General features: G+C 36.9%; 1 protein-coding gene across 6 annotated transcripts in view; it reads left to right on the forward strand.

The window, feature by feature from the left end:
- The window catches only part of IFT80 (intraflagellar transport 80), a 152,596-nt gene that overhangs the window by 116,180 nt on the left and 16,058 nt on the right, over positions 1–20,358 (forward strand). For 5 of the 6 annotated variants that reach the window (XM_033202814.1, XM_033202803.1, XM_033202824.1 and 2 more), the window contains 6 exons: positions 520–655; positions 2,317–2,464; positions 3,766–3,937; positions 5,472–5,561; positions 5,665–5,837; positions 14,967–15,090. In XM_033202814.1, the coding sequence (XP_033058705.1) occupies positions 520–655; positions 2,317–2,464; positions 3,766–3,937; positions 5,472–5,561; positions 5,665–5,837; positions 14,967–15,090 (843 nt within the window). Of the gene's footprint in view, positions 1–519; positions 656–2,316; positions 2,465–3,765; positions 3,938–5,471; positions 5,562–5,664; positions 5,838–13,727; positions 13,844–14,966; positions 15,091–20,358 lie in introns of those variants that run through there. The other variant, XR_004435284.1, reaches the window with a different exon arrangement.

Here is a 20,358-nt window from a genome sequence, read left to right on the forward strand (position 1 = left end):
GTAAATTTAGTAATACCTACATTACAAGCTTGTTTCCTGTTTTGCAAGAATGAATGTGAGAGAATCTGTAGAATTTAAGGCCCTGGACACATGATGTATTTCCACATATTTCCAAAATTTGTTTTACAAATATTTAACAGATAGTTGTTAGGCAACTTATTAATCAAAGTAGACCTCTCATATGATACTCAGAATTGCCTGACCCTTTCACCCTGACTACGAAAGGTAGGACAGGATAGATGGGAGTGTTTCTCAGCCTGCAGAGTATCAAAATATATATTATTTTATTGTATTTTAAGAGGTGTCTTTTCCTTGGATGTCAGGCAAATGTACTTTAGTGCAGCTTTTGAACGATTAATGTGTTGGCAGTTTAAAATTATTTAACAGGGACATTTTATCATTATAAATGTGTAAATGACATTTAATTGATCTTAAAGGAAATGATTTTATAATTAATTAAAATGATCTTATGTCAAACACTAAAACTAACCCAGTATTTACATTTTTAAAAAATTTTAGAATGAAATCTTGGAAATTGCTCTGGATCAAAAAGGACTTACCAATGATAGAAAAATTGCTTTCATTGATAAAAATAGAGATCTCTGTATCACTTCTGTGAAACGATTTGGGAAGGAAGAACAAATTATCAAGCTTGGTAAAATAATTTGAATACATTTTAAGTTTTAATTGTCAACTTTCTTATATTTGCTGTAATAAATAATTTGTATCTGGAAATGTTTTAATGTTTTAATCTTGTAATACTTCTTAGCTACTTAACCCATTTTTTAAAGAGTAGGAGTGAAAGTTTATTAAAAGCTTTATTTTTAAATTTTTATTGTGTTTTATTTGAGATAGGGTCTCACTCTGTCACCTATGCTGGAGTGCAGTGGCAAGATCAAGGCTCACCGTAACTTCTGCCTCCTGGGCTCAAGTGATTCTCCTGCCTCAGCCTCCCAAGTAGCTAGGACTACAGGCATGTGCCACCACATCTAGCTAATTTTTTTTGTATTTTGGTAGAGACAAGGTTTCACCATGTTGCCCACGCTTGTCTCGAACTCCTGAGCTCAAGCCATCCATCTGCCTTGGTCTCTTAAAGTGCTGGGATTACAGGCATGACCCACCGGGCCCAGCCTATTCAAAAGATTTAGAGCAGGAAAGAAAGGAAATAGAGTAAACTTGGAAGAGGGCAAGCAGGCAGCTTGAGAGATCAAGTGCACTGTTTGATCTTTGACTTGGGGTTTTATACTTTGGCATGCTTCTGGGGAGTTGCAACCCTTCTGCCCTGATTCTTCCCTTGGGTAGGCTGTCCACATGCCCAGCGGCCTGCCAGCACCTGGGAGGGGCCACATGCACAGTGTGTTTACTGAAGTTATACACATGCTCCCTTGAGGTGTTTTTCCCTTACCACTCCAGTGTTTCTAGAGGAAGTTTGTATACCAATTAAACTCCTCCACCATTTTGCCTGTTAGTACGTATGTGTGAGCCCACTCACCTAGTTCTTGAGATCTTATTGAGAATCTACTGATTTCCAGTTTTGGCGTTTATATTGAGAGACTACCTTTCCCTGGCACTGGCTGCAACCAATTATTATTTTAGAGAGACAGCTTAACAACAGCCTGACCATCACCTGATGGTCACCTGACATTCCTGGTGCTGGTGGCAGGGGCCTCTCCTGCCTTGCTCATGTCTGTCTGGCTACCTGCTGTAACATTTCCACCCTCAAGAGTCCAAGATCCCAATTCTATGGGGAAAATGGACAAAAGTCAGTCTTCTGTAACTGCTTCCTGCTGACAGAGAGACAGTGGTGGTTATTCTGTGGATCTTGGCCTCTTGCTAGCTGTCAGGGCAGGGTGACTCCATGGGTTGGTGAAAGCGGTATACAGCTAGGTCCAAGGGAGACAAGGCAGGACTTCACCTCTGTCATGTCCCACTGACGGGCAGACTAGGGGTCTCCTGTAGAAGTGTGACTCTTGAATATTGAGGGGACGGTATTCCTCAGTGAGGACCATCTGGAGCTTGATGGCCTGAAGGCAAGAGGATTAACTGAATAGCAAGTCTTTAGCTGCTGCAGCTAAATTGTCACTGAAAGAAATATTTGCAAATTTAAAATATAAGGGTTCTAAGTAAAGCATTCAAATATTTCTGTAAATTATTGTGTGATTCTTTTGTATGTGTTTTTCACCATTATAGAATCAGAAAGTAGAGTCATATCTAACAGAAATTTTATGGGATTTTGTTTGTCAGGCATTTTAAAGATCTATTCTTAATTCTTACATATTAAAGCTAATAGCACATTAACATTCTTTTTAAATTAAGGAACAATGGTGCATACTTTGGCATGGAATGATACATGTAATATCCTTTGTGGACTTCAAGATACTCGATTTATAGTATGGTATTACCCCAATACAGTTTATGTGGACAGAGACATTTTGCCTAAAACATTATATGAAGGGGATGCAAGGTAACATTTTACTGCATATAATTCTGTATTGTAGTAAATAAACTCTGAGTATCATATTTTTGCTTCTATTTTCAATCCTGCAAGGTGTTTTTCACATCAGTCAGATTTATTGATGAATAAATTGTTCGGCTAAAGCTAGCTTGAGACTTAAGTGACAGAATCAAGTTGAAAGTGTGGTATGATATGAATTATTTATTTGTCCCTTATATGAATATAATTTTCAAGCTGAATATTGTATAATGGTAGCTCAGGTAGTTTTCTCAGTGTGATCAAGTGATTTTAGTCTAGTCACTCTTAAGATTTTTCAGGATGCACAACCTTGTGACAACTAGCCAACTCTGTCACAGATTATCATTGACTTTAATACTTTCAAGAATGTAAATGTCTCTAGAATTGAATTTTTGGTTGATATTAAAAGTAGGAAAGGACCAAAGTTACTGAAATTTGTTAAAATTTATATGCTTCAGAAAATCAAAGCATTTATATTCCTAAATTCTCTAGGAAATAGCAAGGAGATCTCTTATTCTTGACAAAATAGGAATACAAAGGCTTCTTAATTCTAGACCTTAGCTTAGTTTCCAAATCTGTTTTGAGTTCATTTTTAGTATTCAGATTCAAACCCTTAACAAAGCCAGAGAAGCATCAAAATAAAATAGTGTGTTTTTAAAAGTATTTGAACTAATGAAAAGAAGTTAGTCACTTTATTTAAAGGTTATCTCTTTTTATTTATTTATTTTTAGAGTCAAGATCACACTCTGTTGCCAAAGCTGGAATGCAGTGGTGTAATCATGGCTCACTGCAGCCTGGGCTTAAGTGATCTTCCCAAGTAGTTAAGGCTGTAGGTGTGAGTCACTGTGCCTGGCTCACCTCTTCTTATTCTGAGAAAATAGTTTTGGAATGTAGTTTACTTTTTATTGGTTTACCCTTTAATACTTTTAAAAGCTAAAGCTATATTAATTATTGTTGTGATTTATCTTAAGCCTCAGAAAAAAAAAGATGATTTCAAATCCTCTTAGGAATAGCTCTCAAATATGTAATAATTTTTGCTACTTTATATAGCAAGTTATATTCAAATGTTTATATTCAAAGTTAATTCCAGGGAGAATGTATGTATTCAAATAAATACATGTAAGTTTTTTTGAATATATACATTCTCCCTGGAGTTAACTTTTGGGGGTGTGCCTTTTGGAGATTGGAGACTCCCTGTATATTTCATAGTCCACTCCCCAGATTTAATATACATGAAAAATTTTGCTCAGAATGCAACTTTAAATTGTACTTTGCTTTTTTTTTTCCAACAGTGAATTTAGTAAAAATCCCCATATTGTGAGTTTTGTTGGAAATCAAGTAACTATTAGAAGAGCTGATGGCTCCCTGGTTCACATCAACATATCACCATATCCTGCTATTCTCCATGAATATGTAAGCAGTTCAAAATGGGAAGATGCTGTAAGACTTTGTCGCTTTGTTAAGGTAATTTACATTTTAGATTCATAGTTGTATATATATTTCATAGTAGTTTACCTTTGTGCAAAATGAGCAATGATAATAGGCTTACAGGCTGGAAAAATTGTGAATAAGATCATGTCTTTTGTTTTATAAGTAAAGACATGAGCAATACAGAGGAATACATGTTGCTGTGTGATTTATTCTCTGAAGAAGCTATAAAATTTAAACTGTTTTTCCATACTGGCACATATAAAAATCTTCTGTGGAACTTCTTTGAAAGTCAGATTCCCAAGTTCTACTCCCATAGAGATTCTAATTCATTATATCTCGATTGAGGCCCAGCCATATTTTTTAATTTCCTCAGATGATTGTTTTGTACAGCTAAGGTTAAGAATCTCTGCTTTCAATCAGCCTTTTTCCAACTTGGTTGAATCTAGTATTTTTCCAATATGTTTGACCATAGACCTTTTTAATTGAATATCAGTGAACATTCCTTAGAATACACTTTTGTGAAATAACTTTTAGATGCTTTTTTTAAACAATGGGTTGTTGTTGGTGACTAGCATCATTGTCTGGGGTGAATACCCAGAGTTTGTCACTCACACCAAGAAAATTAAGGACGGACACATGTGGGTAGGTTAAGGAGTGGAAAGTGTAATAGGCAGAAGAAAGGAGAGAGGAGAGCAGCTCCTTGCCAGAGAGAGGCATCCAAAAACGGAAAAGTAGCGGACTGCAGCAGATTTCATAGGCAGGCTTGAGGAGGCTGTGTCTGATTTACACAGTGCTCACAGATTGGTTTGACCAGGTGTGACATTTACATAGCACAGGGAAGGCTGGTCGCCCCACCCTAATCTTATTATGCAAATAGACTTTGCACTTGGCCAGTGCCATCTTGCCTACTCCTTACTGTACATATGTCTGGCAAAAAGAGAAGATGGAGCCGCCATTTTGAACATGCCTAGTCCCAGGTAGTATATTGCTATGGGCAAAACTACTGGCATTCACTCATGTAAGCTTCCAGTTTGCTTGTTTGTGTCTGCAGCTCTATTTTACAGGCTGGTCTTTGTTAGAAAAGAAAATGATTTGGGACCCGCTTTTCATTAAAAGGAAAACCTTATCATGAAGGACTTCTATACCCTCACTATCTGCCTAAATAATTTCTTCTTAACTGGTATATCAGTAGCAATCTGCCATAATATCATTGTCTGATAACTTCACTATTTCTTTGGTTCCCTATAAATTACATTATTTGACACCTCATCAAAAAGACTGGAAGGTTTATAACCTTGAGTTATTATTTTAAATTCAGAAATAAATCCTTAATAACTCAAAATTGAAAATTTCAGAAAATTTCTTTCAAAAGTTTTCTGTGTATTAATATATTTTAACAAAATGGCCACAATGAAATTTCCACATTATTAGTTTTTTTCAATGCCATGCTCAGTAATTTTTATTTTTTAAATTAAAATATCATTTTGGTATGAGTATTTAAATCACTGCTTATTTTAAGGCAGTTCAGTCACATAGTTAAGATAATTGTTCTCATACTTCACTTTAGGAGCAAACCATGTGGGCTTGTCTAGCTGCTATGGCAGTTGCTAATCGAGATATGACTACTGCAGAAATAGCCTATGCAGCAATTGGTGAAGTGAGTAATTAATGTTTACATATATGTACATGTGCTTTTTCTTAGCATAATTTGTTATATTTCTGTTATTATCTACTTCAATATTTTTCTTTTCTTTTTTTAGATTGATAAGGTTCAGTACATCAATTCTATAAAAAGTCTTCCATCTAAAGAATCAAAAATGGCCCACATACTACTTTTTAGTGGGAACATACAGGAGGCTGAAATAGTACTTCTTCAGGCTGGCCTTGTTTATCAAGCGATCCAGATCAATATTAATCTCTACAACTGGGAAAGGTAATAAGAATGCTTTCTATCAATTCCAAAATCTGTTTGACCTTAATGTATTTTTCCATCTACCACTTAGTAAATTACATTTTCCACTATATTTTAGTTTCTGAATACCACAGAATTTATTCATATTTATATTTGTGAATAGTTTGCAATTTATTTCTTCTCTGAACTTTTGACTGATTAAAAGTTGGGGTGTGAAGAAGGAGAGGCTAGGATGTTTCCTAAATTTTTGGTTTTAGTAACTGGAAAGATCATGACACCATACCATTTGCAGATTTGGTAGAGAAGATAGTGAGTTTCATTTTAACCAAGTTGAATTTGAAATACTCGCAAAGAGATATAATTGTTGATTAAATGGACCTGGAGCTCATAAGAAAGATCTGAGCTAGAGGTTTAGATTTAGGAGTCATTAGCGAATGGATAGTAGTTGAAGCCAGAGAAATGGATGCAATTGTCTGGGGAATGTGTGGAATGAAAAGACATCCACTACATTATGAGATGGATGAAAGAAAAGAAAGACACCAAATGTTATTCCATAAAGCAGCCAGACAGGCAGAAAAAAGAAGAACCAAGAGAGATGTGTAGTGCTAGGGAAGAAAGAGGAAAGGATTGGTGATTCCTTACATTCGGCTGTCAGACAGATTGCTTTCTGAGGCAAAGTGGCATGCTGCTCTTCTCTGTTACATAAGAGGTTCCTCCCACTCATTCTCTCAGGTACATGTCTCTCAGTGAACAAAACTATAGTTTTTATATGCTCCTGAAGTTACTATATTATGGAATTGACATATTTTTCCAGGTTTGAAATGTCTTTCATGATCTTTGTTTCTGCCTGGGTGTATCTGTCAACCCCTGTATCTGTCAATTACAAGGCCCTTTACTTAAACTTCCTTAGACTAGAATTTCTATAGATATTTTATCTCTGTCTTTAAAAGTAACAAAAATGGCAGATGGTTAATTTTATGATTGACATACTGTAGTGTCCTTATTTAATTTATGCCTAATGATCTATATTATTCATATAATGTAGCTACTCTGTTTTTGTCTTTTATTAACACAAATTCATTGTCATTGTTTAGCTGTACAAAGGATCATGAAACATGTTTTTAATTCCATAAAAATAAATAGGCTGCGGGGTGCAGTGGCTTACATGCTTGTAATCCCAACACTTTGGGAGGCTGAGGCAGGCAGATCACAAGATCAGGAGTTTGAGACCAGCCTGGCCAATATGGTGAAACCCCATCTCTACTAAAAATATAAAAAAAGCAGCCGGGCACGGTGGCACATGCCTGTAATCCCAGCTACTCAGAAGGTTGAGGCAGGAGAATTACTTGAACCTGGAGTTCCAACCTGTGAGACCAGACCGAGACTCCATCTAAATTAATAAATAAATAAATAGGGCATTGTCTTTGTCCTGAATTTATTCATAATTCATAAAGTTTAAGGTAACTAGTTTAGAGAGTATGAATATCTTTAGAATTTTATGTTAAATAACTTATAGAAAATTGTATGTATCATTACCAAGCTAACAGAGTTCTATGAGAAATGGAGAAGAATTGTGTTTATAGCATTCTTTTGATCAGTGTTTTTGAAAAAATATGTTGAAATCATAGACACTGCTCTTGCTATAGTATTCTGAATACTGTACAATTTAATTAAAAAAATTTAAGATAATGGTCTTTATCTTAAAAAACTTATAACCTAATTAGGAATTCCATTTTATTGTCATTAATAATAGTCAAATGTCAAAATGATGAAGAGTATTGCACATAGAATGAATATTAACTACCTACTATGTGAAGGTAATGTAAAATGTTTCTGCTGTTCAGGAAGCATATAATCTGTAAGGGGAAACATAAATATCTGCAAATATAAATAATTAGAGAGAGAAACAGTAATCCAGTAAAAACAATATAAACAATGGTACCAGCAGTACATAATTAACTGCTTGATGACCATTAATAATCATTTTGCAGTATTCCTCCTTTTAGATTGATATGGTTCAGTACATCTATTCTACAAAAAAACTTCCATCTAAAGAATCAAAAATGACCCACATACTAATGTTTAGTGGGAACATACAGAGGTTGAAATAGTACTTCTTCACACTGACCCCCACTTATTGAGTGGTTATGATGTGCTAGGAATTAATTGTGCTAGACACTTTGTATATATCATGTCGTTAGGTTATCTCAGCACTCCAGAAGTTTAGATATTACCAGCCCCGTTTTATAATTTAGGAGATTGAGGTTTACTTATAAATAAGCACAAAATCTAGGATTTGAACCCCCAAGTTGTCTAATATCAAAGAAGAGCTCAGTTTATCACCAAGCAATCAGTTATCTATGGCTGGTACCATTGCATATGTTGTTTTGTTTTTTTTTGAGATGGAGTCTCGCTCTGTCACCCAAGCTGGGGTGCGGTGGTGCAATCTCGGCTCACTGCAACTTCTGCCTCCTGGGTTTAAGTGATTCTCCTACTTCAGCCACCCAAGTAGCTGGGATTACAGGCTAATTTTTGTACTTGTAGTAGAGATGGGCTTTCACCATGTTGGCCAGGCTGGTCTCAAACTCCTGACCTCAAGCGATCTGCCTGCCTTGGCCTCCCAAAGCACTGGGATTACAGGCATGAGCCACTGTGCCTGGCCACGCTTATGTTGCTTTTACTGGATTACTATTTATCTCTTTATTTATCTTTGCAGATATTAAATCGTCTTTCCCCTTACAGATTATATGCTTCCTGAAGAGCAGAAACATTTCACATTATCTGTACATAGTAGGTAGTTAATATTCATGCTCTTACTCTCTATGCAATACTCTTCACCATTTTGCAGCATTCCTCCTCTTCAAACATTTATTGGGTGTAGATACATGCAGTGAGTGAGTAGGTATCACAGAAGAAAGTGAGGAAATTTGCCTCTGATGGCCTATAATATAACCTTCTGAACATTTCTTGTACCTCCTTGACCCAAATGAAACCTACCTTTATTTGGAAGAGAAGGTAGAGAAGAGAACACCACTTCTCTACCAGTCCTCTCAAATGGAGTCAATTTATTCTCTTCATTCTACATTCCTTAGGATCCAGTGTGAGTGGAGTTGGTGTCATTTTTGCCTCCCTCATCTTTACTTCTCTATCTTATAAAATCTCCAATCATTTAAGGCTTATATCATGTGTCTTACTTATTTTTTGCTAAGACCTCACACTTTCCCTGCTATCCTTATATCCTGTTCCCCACATGCCCCCCCTTCACCTTCCAATTCTCATAAGTGACCTTGACTTGAGATTATTAGATCTCAGGGAGAGGGAAAAGAAGAGGGTCAAAGAAGATGTAATGAGGAAAGAGAATGAATTCTGGGTGCTCCTGCGTTCCTCTTATCTCCTGGTATCTCCTTTTCCTGTGTTTCTTGCTTTTACCTAACTGTAAGCCAGTGGGTTGGTCAGGTGCTGGTAGAGATCTCTGAGTCTACCTGATAAGATGATAAAGATCCCAGAGCATTGTTCCTGGATTCTTTTTTTTTTTTTTTTTTTTTTTTTGAGGCGGAGTCTCGCTCTGTTGCCCGGGCTGGAGTGCAGTGGCCGGATCTCAGCTCACTGCAAGCTCCGCCTCCCGGGTTTACGCCATTCTCCTGCCTCAGCCTCCCGAGTAGCTGGGACTACAGGCGCCCGCCACCTCGCCCGGCTAGTTTTTGTATTTTTAGTAGAGACGGGGTTTCACCGTGTTAGGCAGGATGGTCTTGATCTCCTGACCTCGTGATCCGCCCGTCTCGGCCTCCCAAAGTGCTGGGATTACAGGCTTGAGCCACCGCGCCTGGCCTGTTCCTGGATTCTGACCATTATTTATACACTACACTATCTATACACTTAAGACTCCAAAATATGCATCTCTCATCTAGCCTTCTGTTCTGCCCATATTTGCCTCCAGAATCAGTTATCCAAGTGCCTACTTAACATTTCCATTAGATATCTCACATTTTTTAGCTCAAATTTATGTTTATTCCCTCATAAACCTGGTCCTCTTCCAGACTAATCTGTCTTATCATTCTTTCAGCTGTACAAAGCTGGAAATCTAGAAGTTACTTTTGACATTTTCCTCACCTTCCCCCTCCCTATTATCAACCAATTCCCTCCCAAATACCTCTAATACTCATCCACTCATCCACTTCACTACTATTATGTAAGTTGATTCAAGTTTTTCTGCTTAATGTCATCACTGATCTCCCTATATCTGCTCTGTCTCTTTCCTACCCATTCTTCACTCTGCAGTCATAGTGATCTTTTCACAATGGAAATCTGATCATATCACTCTTGACCTCTGATTCACTTCGATGAAACCCACTTCAGAGAAATTCATAGTTTCCCATTGCTTTTAGCATAAATATCAAGATTGGATAAGAAGGGACTGCAAATATTCAGCAAAAGTAATTATAACTGCTAAGAAACTCTAAGGAAACTTATATATTGTTTTCATTTCTAAGTTCTACAGATATTTCTGAAACAATTTGGAATATTTGTTCCAACTGCACATTCATTCATTCATTCATTCAACAGATAATTGAGTGTAATCCCTTGGTATCCATGAGATGGGTAAGGATTGGTTCCAGGACCCCCAGGATACCAAAATCTGGAATGCTCAAGTTCTTTATATAAGATGGCATAGTACTTACATATAACCTATGCACAGGGCTTGAATTTGTTTGCGTACCTTAGGTATAGGGAAGGCCCACATTGAATATGTGTATAGTAAAGAGCTGTACTAGATTTTTTTGTAGGGAGTATAAGGTAATGGTTAAGCTATGTAACAATTTACATTTGTTTATCTTTAATTGACTTTCCTCATCCAGTTCATAAGGCCCAGTAGGGAGTGCGATATATAAGTTTAATGTTCACGAGAGATCCTAGACATTGAGGGAAAGCCAGTAAAGGAATTATCAGCCTACAGACAGTAGTTGAGGCCATGAGTATGGCTAAGGTTAATCACGAAAACTTAAGAAAAGAGAGCAGCAAGCAGATATCTGCTGAATACCAATATTTAAGGGTGTGCTTTAAGAAGAGAATTTAGCAATAGAGATCAGAAGGGACAAAAAAGATGGAATTTAGAAAAATTGTTCATTATGGAAAATTTCAAACACATACAAAAGTAGAGAGAATAGTATAATGAATCTGAATGTACCCATCATTCACCTCAACAATGATCAGTTTGTGAACAATTTCTGCCCTTACCCTACCATTTATTTTAAAGCGGACCCCAGTCATCTCATTTTTTCTGTAAATATTTCAGTATGTATCTCTAAATTTTTTTTAACATAACCACAATATTGTGGTCATACCCTAAAAAGTTGACAGTAATTATATTCTGTGTTCTTACTTCTCTGTTTCACTCATAAGTGCTTTGTTTTGTTTTATGGTTTGTTTGAAATAGAATCCAATAAAGATCCACACATTGTGATTGGTTGATATGTTCTTAAATTTATTTTAATCTACAGCTTCTCCTATTCTTTTTTGTGTTTTCTTGCAATTTTCCCATTGAAGAAACTGGACCTATAGAATTTACCATAGTGTGGACATTATTGGATCTTTGGACAAAGATTGCATCTTTGTGGTATACTTTAACATAGTCTTCTGTCCCCTGAATTAGTTGCAAATTGGTTGTTGAATATAGGAACTTGATTAGATTTAGGTTTTTTTTTTTTTTTTTGGTAAGACTTCATTATAGTAGTGTTATATGTTTTTGTAATGACTGGCTATAGTGGTTTTTCATGGTATTTTTTGTGATGTTAGTAGCCATTGATGATCATTGCCCAAATGTATTAATTTGAGCTTACAAAATGGTGATATTCTATCATTCCAGAAGGGTAGAACTTGCTAGATGCTAAATACATTAGATTGTTTTTACTATCCCTGAATTTCTATATTTGTTTAAATCCTCTAGAAGGGAACAGATTTTGTTTTGTTCATATGTGATATTCCACTTGAGAAGCATAGTCTTGCTGGTTTATGTTTCTGTCTTTCATATTTGAATTTGAAAATTGCCTGCAACCTAATAAGGTACAGCTCTTGAAGAGGTATAGGTAAGCAAGTTATCTGTTTGCTATCCACTTTGGACATTTCGTAGTAGTCTGTTCTCAAAAACTGAAGTTGAGAGAGGTAGAAACTAGAAACTCCAAATATGCATATTAATCCTTTATGATCCTTTATGTGCATATTAATAAAAATAATTTCTAATCTGCCAGTTATACAAAGTGATTTTGCTTCATTCAAGTTATGCAAAATCATATTTTGAAGTTATAACATCTTTTTATATAAGGCTTCCTTCTATTTAAAATACATGGATTTATTCCAGCCTTAGAATCTAATGTCACATTTGTTTGGTTGCCAAATAACCATTTTAAAACTAGAGACATACTGTTCCCAAAACCCTTATATAATTTGGAGTAAGTTCCCTCCTAAATGTGGAGAAGAAACATTTTTTTACCCAGTATGTACTTTTAGAGAACATTTAAAATAGCACATATCATTTGAATGTTTACCCTTAGGCATTGCTATTCAATCAATTGATACATATTTTATAATAATAATAATAATGACAATGATAGATAATTCTTAGGACCTAGCATCTAAATGCAGGATTAGACATCATATTCTATCTTTCTACATAATTAAATGTATTGATGTTTCACACCATAGTATGTCTTTCAAAATTTTGGAAAAGCTCCAACCCAGAATGGATGCTTTTATGTACTCCCCACTGAGAATACTTTCAGTTTTGCACAATCAAGATCTCCTTCCCTCATCATGTACAATCATAAAGAAAGAATGGGAGATGGAGCTTCTAAGGTGACAAAAAAGTAGCTCACCAGTCTCCACTCACACATACACCACTGGAATCAGAGCCTTAGGGATGTACATGGGGGGTTAAATGGGAGAGGGTTAGCAGAACTGAATGAAGCATCTTTACTTCGTTTCTCCTTTTTTGAGCCTCTGTGAATTGCTTTTTGCCTTCTTTATCTTCCATTTTTCCCCTCTATATTCTAGTAATTTTACATTCTTTTCTGCCTGTTTTTTTTTGTTTGTTTGTTTGTTTTTTCTGAAAGACTTAAGGTCACAGAGGAATGAGGAAACTTTGTGAGAATGTGTGATGGTAGCAAATACCCTTGGATTTCACAATATATTATGTCAATATATATATAAGAAATCATTTTGCCTAATTTTGGCATTACCATTTGTATTATATATAACTTACACTCATAATTTTTTCATATTAAGTGTTTAATATCTCTCAAAAGTCTATCAGTTGTCAATCAATACATACACCGTGTCTAAAATACTTTTTAAAGTGACTATTTAGTTTGATCAATAGTAAGGCAAACCAAGCCAGGCATGGTGGCTCACGGCTGTAATCCCAGCACTTTGGGAGGCCAATGCAGGTAGATCACTTGAGGTCAGGAGTTCAAGACCAGCCTGGCCAATGTGGTGAAATCCCATCTCTACTAAAAATACAAATATTAATTTGGTATGGTGGCAGATGCCTGTATTCCCAGCTACTTGGTAGGATGAGGCAGGAGAATTGCTTGAACCCTGGTGACAGAGGTTGCAGTGAGCCAAAATCATGCCACTGCACTCTAGCCTGGGTGGCAGAATGAGACTCCATCTCAAAAAAAAAAAAGTAAGCCAAACCAAAGCATGCTAAAAATGAACCAGATTTTCCCACTGAAGAGTCTAGTTGCAAAAAATGTAATCAGTAGTCAGCTTTGCTAAAACAAGAGATTTATAATAGTTGGCTCTGATAAATCCTGACTGGAATATTCAGAAGTCATATGTCACATTAGAAAGAAAGATAACTTGAGAAATAATGTGCTTTTGACTATTATGATGACTGTTATCTTATTTTGAAACAAGATGACAGTGAACAGTGTAAGAGAACTGTCGTTCCCTGGATTGTTCCTGACTCAACTAATATGAGTTATGCACAGGATTGCAGTGGCTGAGGTGCTGTCCAAAACCCACATGTAAAAGTAAGCCTAGAACTGAAGATTAATCTTTTTGTTGTCCTGCAAATTATCGTCAGTGTATGTATTTTATGTCTTTAGTTTATACCACTGTTCTCAGCAGCAATTTATTTAGTTCTCATCTACCATTTAAATAAAATATTACTTTAAAAATAACTTGCATAAATATTGATTGAATTATAAAACTTAAATGACTGTCAAGTTTTCCTGAGACTCAGATGGCAAAAGGCATTTTGTCAGACTTCTTAGCCTCAATTTATTATTTTCATAAGATTTTTAATTTGCTATTGTAATAATGTAAAGATACCAGTTTTTAATTTTATAAACTCTTTATAGACTTATTAAAATGGTCAAAATAATGGGACCACTTACATTGTGGGGAAGTTCATTCACTTGAATTACAGGATGATTTCAAAAAATTTTCTTTTCTTTTTTTTTTTTTTGGAGTCTCGCTCTGTCACCCAGGCTGGAATGCAGTGGCATGATCTCAGCTCACTGTGACTTCCACCTCCCAGGTTCATGTGATTCTCCAGCCTCAGCCTCCCAAGTAACTGGAATTACAGGCATGTGCCACCATGCCCAGCTAATTTTTGTATTTCTAGTAGAGACAGGGTTTCGCCATGTTGGCCTGGCTCGTCTTGAACTCCTGGCCTCAAGTGATCCACCCACCTTGGCCCCCCAAAGTGCTGGGATTACAGGCATGAACCACTGTACCCAGCCTCAAAAATATTTACAATGAATATTTACCACATATGTACTCTGTAGTACTAACCAAAGAGAAATATTCAAGAAGTGTATTGCCTAGTGGAGAAAACAGACTCATAACAATTGTACTATAAGTATGCTGTAATAATAGTATATATATATATATAAATGGTGTGAAGCATAGATAAGATAATAGTCATTTATTTCTACAAGTGGAGCTGGTCAGGGAGAAGAGGCCTTGTTTGATCTGGTCCCTGAAGTATATAAGTAGGAATTTGCAAGATTGATGAGGTAGAAAATGGCATTTCATATTGTGGAATAAACAGAGGGAAGAGCCATTTGTCTTACCCCCAGCTCCAGAACTCTACTACTCATGGAGTCTGACACAAACAATGTTAATAATCTGTTTTATTTCTCATTATAGGGCACTGGAATTGGCTGTAAAATACAAAACACATGTTGATACAGTTCTTGCTTACCGTCAAAAGTTTTTGGAGACATTTGGTAAACAGGAAACTAATAAACGATACTTGCATTATGCAGAAGGCGTAAGTATTTCACAATTTTGTATAATAATACATACGCTTTATAAGTATATGTCATATTCATCCTAATGAGACAAAATGTGAATGATTCAAATTTTGAATCTTTCAACCTCTAAAAGAATTACTTTTTGCCTTATGACATTTTATTTTGACTATGTAATTATAGTACTAAATTTTTTTCTGGAATCTTGCAGGCATGTTTTGATTAACTCAAGTCTGTCATCATAATATTCCATTTGTGCTAAGGTTGGGTGCTATTTGATGTTTTTCGATAAATAATATAGATGGGTGGAATAAAAGCTTCTAACTCTTAAATTTTACCTGCCACCAGCTGCCTCTTCTGCTGCAGGGGAAATATGTATGCACAGAGGGCACTGACCAGAAAATGCATAGTTGGTCACTTTGTTTTAGAGAGCTGGCCGGGCGCGGTGGCTCAAGCCTGTAATCCCAGCACTTTGGGAGGCCGAGACGGGCGGATCATGAGGTCAGGAGATCGAGACCATCCTGGCTAACCCGGTGAAACCCCATCTCTACTAAAAAATACAAAAAAAAAAAAAAAAAAGAGAGCTAGGTTGCACCTCATAGAAGTGCCTAGCCTAGGTAGATATCACTACCTAGAACCAAAGAAGACTCAGCCTTTGCCTCCCAGGCTCCTACCAGCATCTCAGATTTTATTACTCTAATTAGAATAAAGTCATTCTGGGATGCAGTGGTGCATGCCTGTAGTCTCAGTTACTTGGGAGGCTGAGGCAGGAGGATTGTTTGAGCCCAAGAGTTCAAGGCCAGCCTGGGCAACATAGTAAGACCCTCCCTCTAAATAAATAAATAAAAATAAAAAGAAGGAAGTCGTTCCAGTATAGATCAGCCCACAAGGAGACCCAGAATGAGTTTGCCCCATTGCCTAGAGCATAACTGATTGTAGCCACTTACCGAGATTATTTTAGGCTCAGACAGCAGAAACAGAGCTCATGTCACTAACCATATAGATCTAAGAGACTTGACTCCTGAGAGCTGTATTACAAGATAGGGCTGACCTTTTTTCAGCTCTGTGAACCACTTTAGCCTTTCATTCATTCATTTATTCAAAAATTATTTATGATGTCTCACTCTGGCTTAGACACTATGTTAGGGGTTAAAATCAGATACAGCATCTTGTGTCTCTGTGGAGCTAATAGATTATGTGGGAACACACCTTCTTAGTATAGAATAAAATGGAATGTTCTGATTGATCCTAGGGGCAGACTAGGTTAGAGGAGCCTCAGGAAGAGGAGAGAAGTTAGAGAGAAGGCACCCACAATTTCTATTAAAGCCAACATTATCTACTTACTGTATTTATACTATGTAGTGTCTTGATCTACATTTTTGCACTTCAGAACAATTTTCATGTTAGTGAGGCTTTTAAGACCATTCTTAGAGTTTAGCAGTGCAACTTCAACATCTAGATCCAGGATAGCTACAAGTTGTAGGTTTCATGGTAGAAAGGAGATATGTTTTATAGAAGCTCCACAAACCTTTTTTTGATTTCATTTTGAACCTGTTTAGTACTGAAGTGAATCCTGGGAGTCTGGGCATACTGTACTATTAGGACAAACACAGCGTCCCTGGGATCTCTGGGGCTACACTCTGATTCATAGTACATGACAGCAACCACCACCAAAACAGTGCTAAGCAACCCAAAGAACTGTGACACAAAGATCAGGCGATCTGATCTTTGTGTCACAGTTTTGAAAATATGGCCATATATTAAAACTAAGCACCCACCTTGTTTATTGTGTAATTTTAAAACAGATTAAACTACTCTGCTTTTTCCTCCTCATTGTCATCAATATTTTTTCAATATTCACATTTGATACTTTTGAGAACATAAGAAATATAGTTCTGATCAGGTGTGATGGCTCAAGCCTATAATCCCAACGCTTTGGGAGGCTGAGGCAGTAGGATCACTTGAGCCCAGGAGTTTGAGACCAACTTAGGCAACATAGTGAGATCCCACCTGTACAAAAAATTTAAAAATTAGCTGGACATGGTGGCTTATGCTTGTAGTCCCAGCTATTTGGGAGGCTGAGGTAGGAGGATCACCTAAGCCTGGGAGGTCAAGGGTGAAGTGAGTTGAGATCATGCCACTGCACTCCAGCCTAGGTGACAGAGTGAGATCCTGTCAGAATGAAAGAAAAGAGAGAGAGAAAGAAGGAAGGGAGGGTAGGAGGGAAGAGAAAGAAAAGAAAGTCCTTACTATAAAGGAAATTATATTTTAGATAGCAAAAACTTCTCAACATCCTTATAATCTTTTTCATTATACATATATTCAACTATTACCAAAATATGATACTTTAATCATAAGAGTACCAGAACAACATGGCTTTCTTAGGTATTTTAGGGGTTTTTTTCATCCAGAGACTTTGTAGGGTACTTTGACTCCGTAGGGTACTATGTTCTAGTTTCCTACTTTTCTTCATAAATATCATTTGGAGTTAACTAAAAATCATAAAGCAGTATTTTACGATGCAAAATATTTTTTTTCTTAAAAATTTCGTACCAATGAAATAAAATGTAACCCTAGGAAAATAGCTCTTGGGGATATCTGTATTACTTGCTGATCTTTTGGTTTCATTTGGGTCTATAATCTAGTCATAATATACATCCATATTTATCTTTGCCAGACGTACAATTATATAAACCCTTTATTTCAGAACTAAGAGTTAAATAGAAAAGGATCACTTAAAAATAACATTGAGAAATTTATTCTAGATATCTGGTGATTTTGGTGGGCTCACAATGCATGCCATCTGGAAATTTATAAATGAATGGAATCTACCATAAGGGAAGAAGTGAGAAGTTTGATAGACACTTAGTTTATGAGCCCTGAAATGTTATTTGGCCATTTCTAATTTAAAATATGGCAATCTGGGATTCTTACAAGGAGTACTGTTTTCCAAGAACCCTGATATTTAGAGTCATTGTACTTGGTCTACAATAGTGTTCTGTAAATATTTATAAGACAAATTGTAAATCTAACTAATAAAATCTACTCAAAGTATACATTTATTATACTAAATATATACTCTGCACAGGAAGAAAAGTAGATCTGGGAAATACTTCAAACATTTTGCTAGGAAAAAGAAAAAGAGTGAAAGAAATCAAACTCATGAGCAGGATTTCAGAAAGTTTAGAATTTTGAAGATCTGAGTCAACACTCTACTTAGGACAAACCACTTTAGGCTTAGCTACTACCGAAAAGCTGCTTTACAGGTTTAACTTTGGAGGAATTGCTAATAGTGAGGAGTTGTTAGCTGATTACTGATTTGCTAGGTAATTATTTACCTTTTATTCATTCAGTATTTATTGAGTGCCTCCTGCAGACAATGTTTTCTCCTTAGTGCTTGGGATATAATAGTAATTGGACAGACACTGGCCCTGGCTTTATGAAGTTTATATTCAAATGGAGGTGACAGTTATATAGGTAATTGTTCATTTCAGTTGTGGTAATTGCCTTGAAGGAGATGTATGTGGTGCTCTAAGACTTTATGAATGGGGGTCCTGACCTAGAGTGAGGCAATCAGCAGAGACTTTTCTAGCAAAGCACATGATATTTGATCTCAGCCCTAGAGGATGAATAGTAGAAGCTCACTGCAGAGTAGAGGTTGGGTGGGAGATGAGGATTACAAGTTCCAGGCAGAGGGAAGGCTTTGAAGTAGGAAAGAGTAAAAGCAATGGAGGGATTGACTTTAGGGTTTCATAGGGCAAATTAAATAAAGAGAAGCCATTGGAGGGAAATAACATGATCCCTTTTCCCTTCTAAAATCCTGTTTCGGCCAGGCACAGTGGCTCACGCCTGTAATCCCAGCACTTTGGGAGGCTGAGATGGGAGGATTGCTTGAGTCTAAGAGTTTGGAGACCAGCCTGGGCAACATGGCAAAACCCTGTCTCTACCAAAAAAAAAAAAAAAAAAGTTAGCTGGGCATGGTGTTGTGCACCTGTAGTTCCAGCTACTCTGGAAGCTTAGGTGGGAGAATCACTTGAGCCCAGGAGGCAGAGGTTGCAGTTAGCTGAGGTCGCACCACTGCACTCCAACCTGGGCCACAGAGTGAGACTCCACCTCAAAATAAAATAAAATAAAATAAAATGCTGATCTCTGGCCAGGTACAGTGGCTCATGCCTGTAATCCCAACACTTTGGGAGGCTGAGGTGGGAGGATTGGTTGAGTCTAAGAGTTTGGAGACCAGCCTGGGCGACATGGCAAAATCTTGTCTCTACAAAAAGTAAATTAATTAATTAATTAAATAAAAATAAAAATAAAATTAACTGGGCATGGTGGCATGCACCTGTAGTTCCAGCTACTCTGGAAACTTAGGTGGGAGAATCACTTGAGCCCAGGAGGCAGAGGTTTCAGTGAGCCAAGGTCATGCCACTGCACTCCAACCTGGGCAACAGAGCAAGACTCCATCTACCGAAAAATAAAATCCTGATTCCTGGCTGTGCATAGTGGCTCACGCCTGTAATCCCAACAGTTTGGGAGGCTGAGGTGGGAGGATCACTTGAGCCCAGGAGTTCAAGACCAGCCTGGGCAATATAGTGAGACCTTGCCTTTATTAAAAATAAATAGGCTGGACACGGTGGGTCACGCCTGTAATCCCAGCACTTTGGGAGGCTGAGGTGGGCAGATCATGAGGTCAGGAGATCGAGACCATCCTAACTCAGTGAAAGCCCGTCTCTACTAAAAATACAAAAAATTAGCGGGTGTGGTAGCATGCACCTGTAGTCCCGGTTACTCGGGAGGCTGAGGCAGGAGAATCGCTTGAACCTGGGATTTGGAGGTTGCAGTGAGCCAAGATCATGCCACTGCACTCCAGTATGGGTGACAGAGTGAGACTCTGTCTCAAAAAATAATAATAATAAAATAAAAATAAAGAAATAATCAATAAAATAAAATCCAGATTCCTAAAAATAAATGGAAACAATAGTTTTTACAAAATTATCTTAAGATTTTGCTAGTCAGTTGAAGGAGATGATAATAAGAGCAAATGTATGATTTATTGAATGAATGAGGAAGAATCCCGAGTGACTGCTCTGGGCCCTGGGTGGTTGGAATACTGGTTGGGAAAAGACATTGAAAGGTCTTAGTACCAGGCTAAGATAATAGACTTCGTAATGAAGGCAATGAGAAGACTTGGAGATTTGTAATCAAGAGAATGACTTGAAATATAACGTCAGACGTGAAAGATAGCTTAGAGGAGAGCGTGGTGACTAGGAGAATAGTTAGGAAGTTACTAT

The sequence above is a fragment of the Trachypithecus francoisi genome, unplaced genomic scaffold, assembly GCF_009764315.1.
Source record: "Trachypithecus francoisi isolate TF-2019V2 unplaced genomic scaffold, Tfra_2.0 Lachesis_group0, whole genome shotgun sequence".
NCBI classification, from domain to species: domain Eukaryota; kingdom Metazoa; phylum Chordata; class Mammalia; order Primates; family Cercopithecidae; genus Trachypithecus; species Trachypithecus francoisi.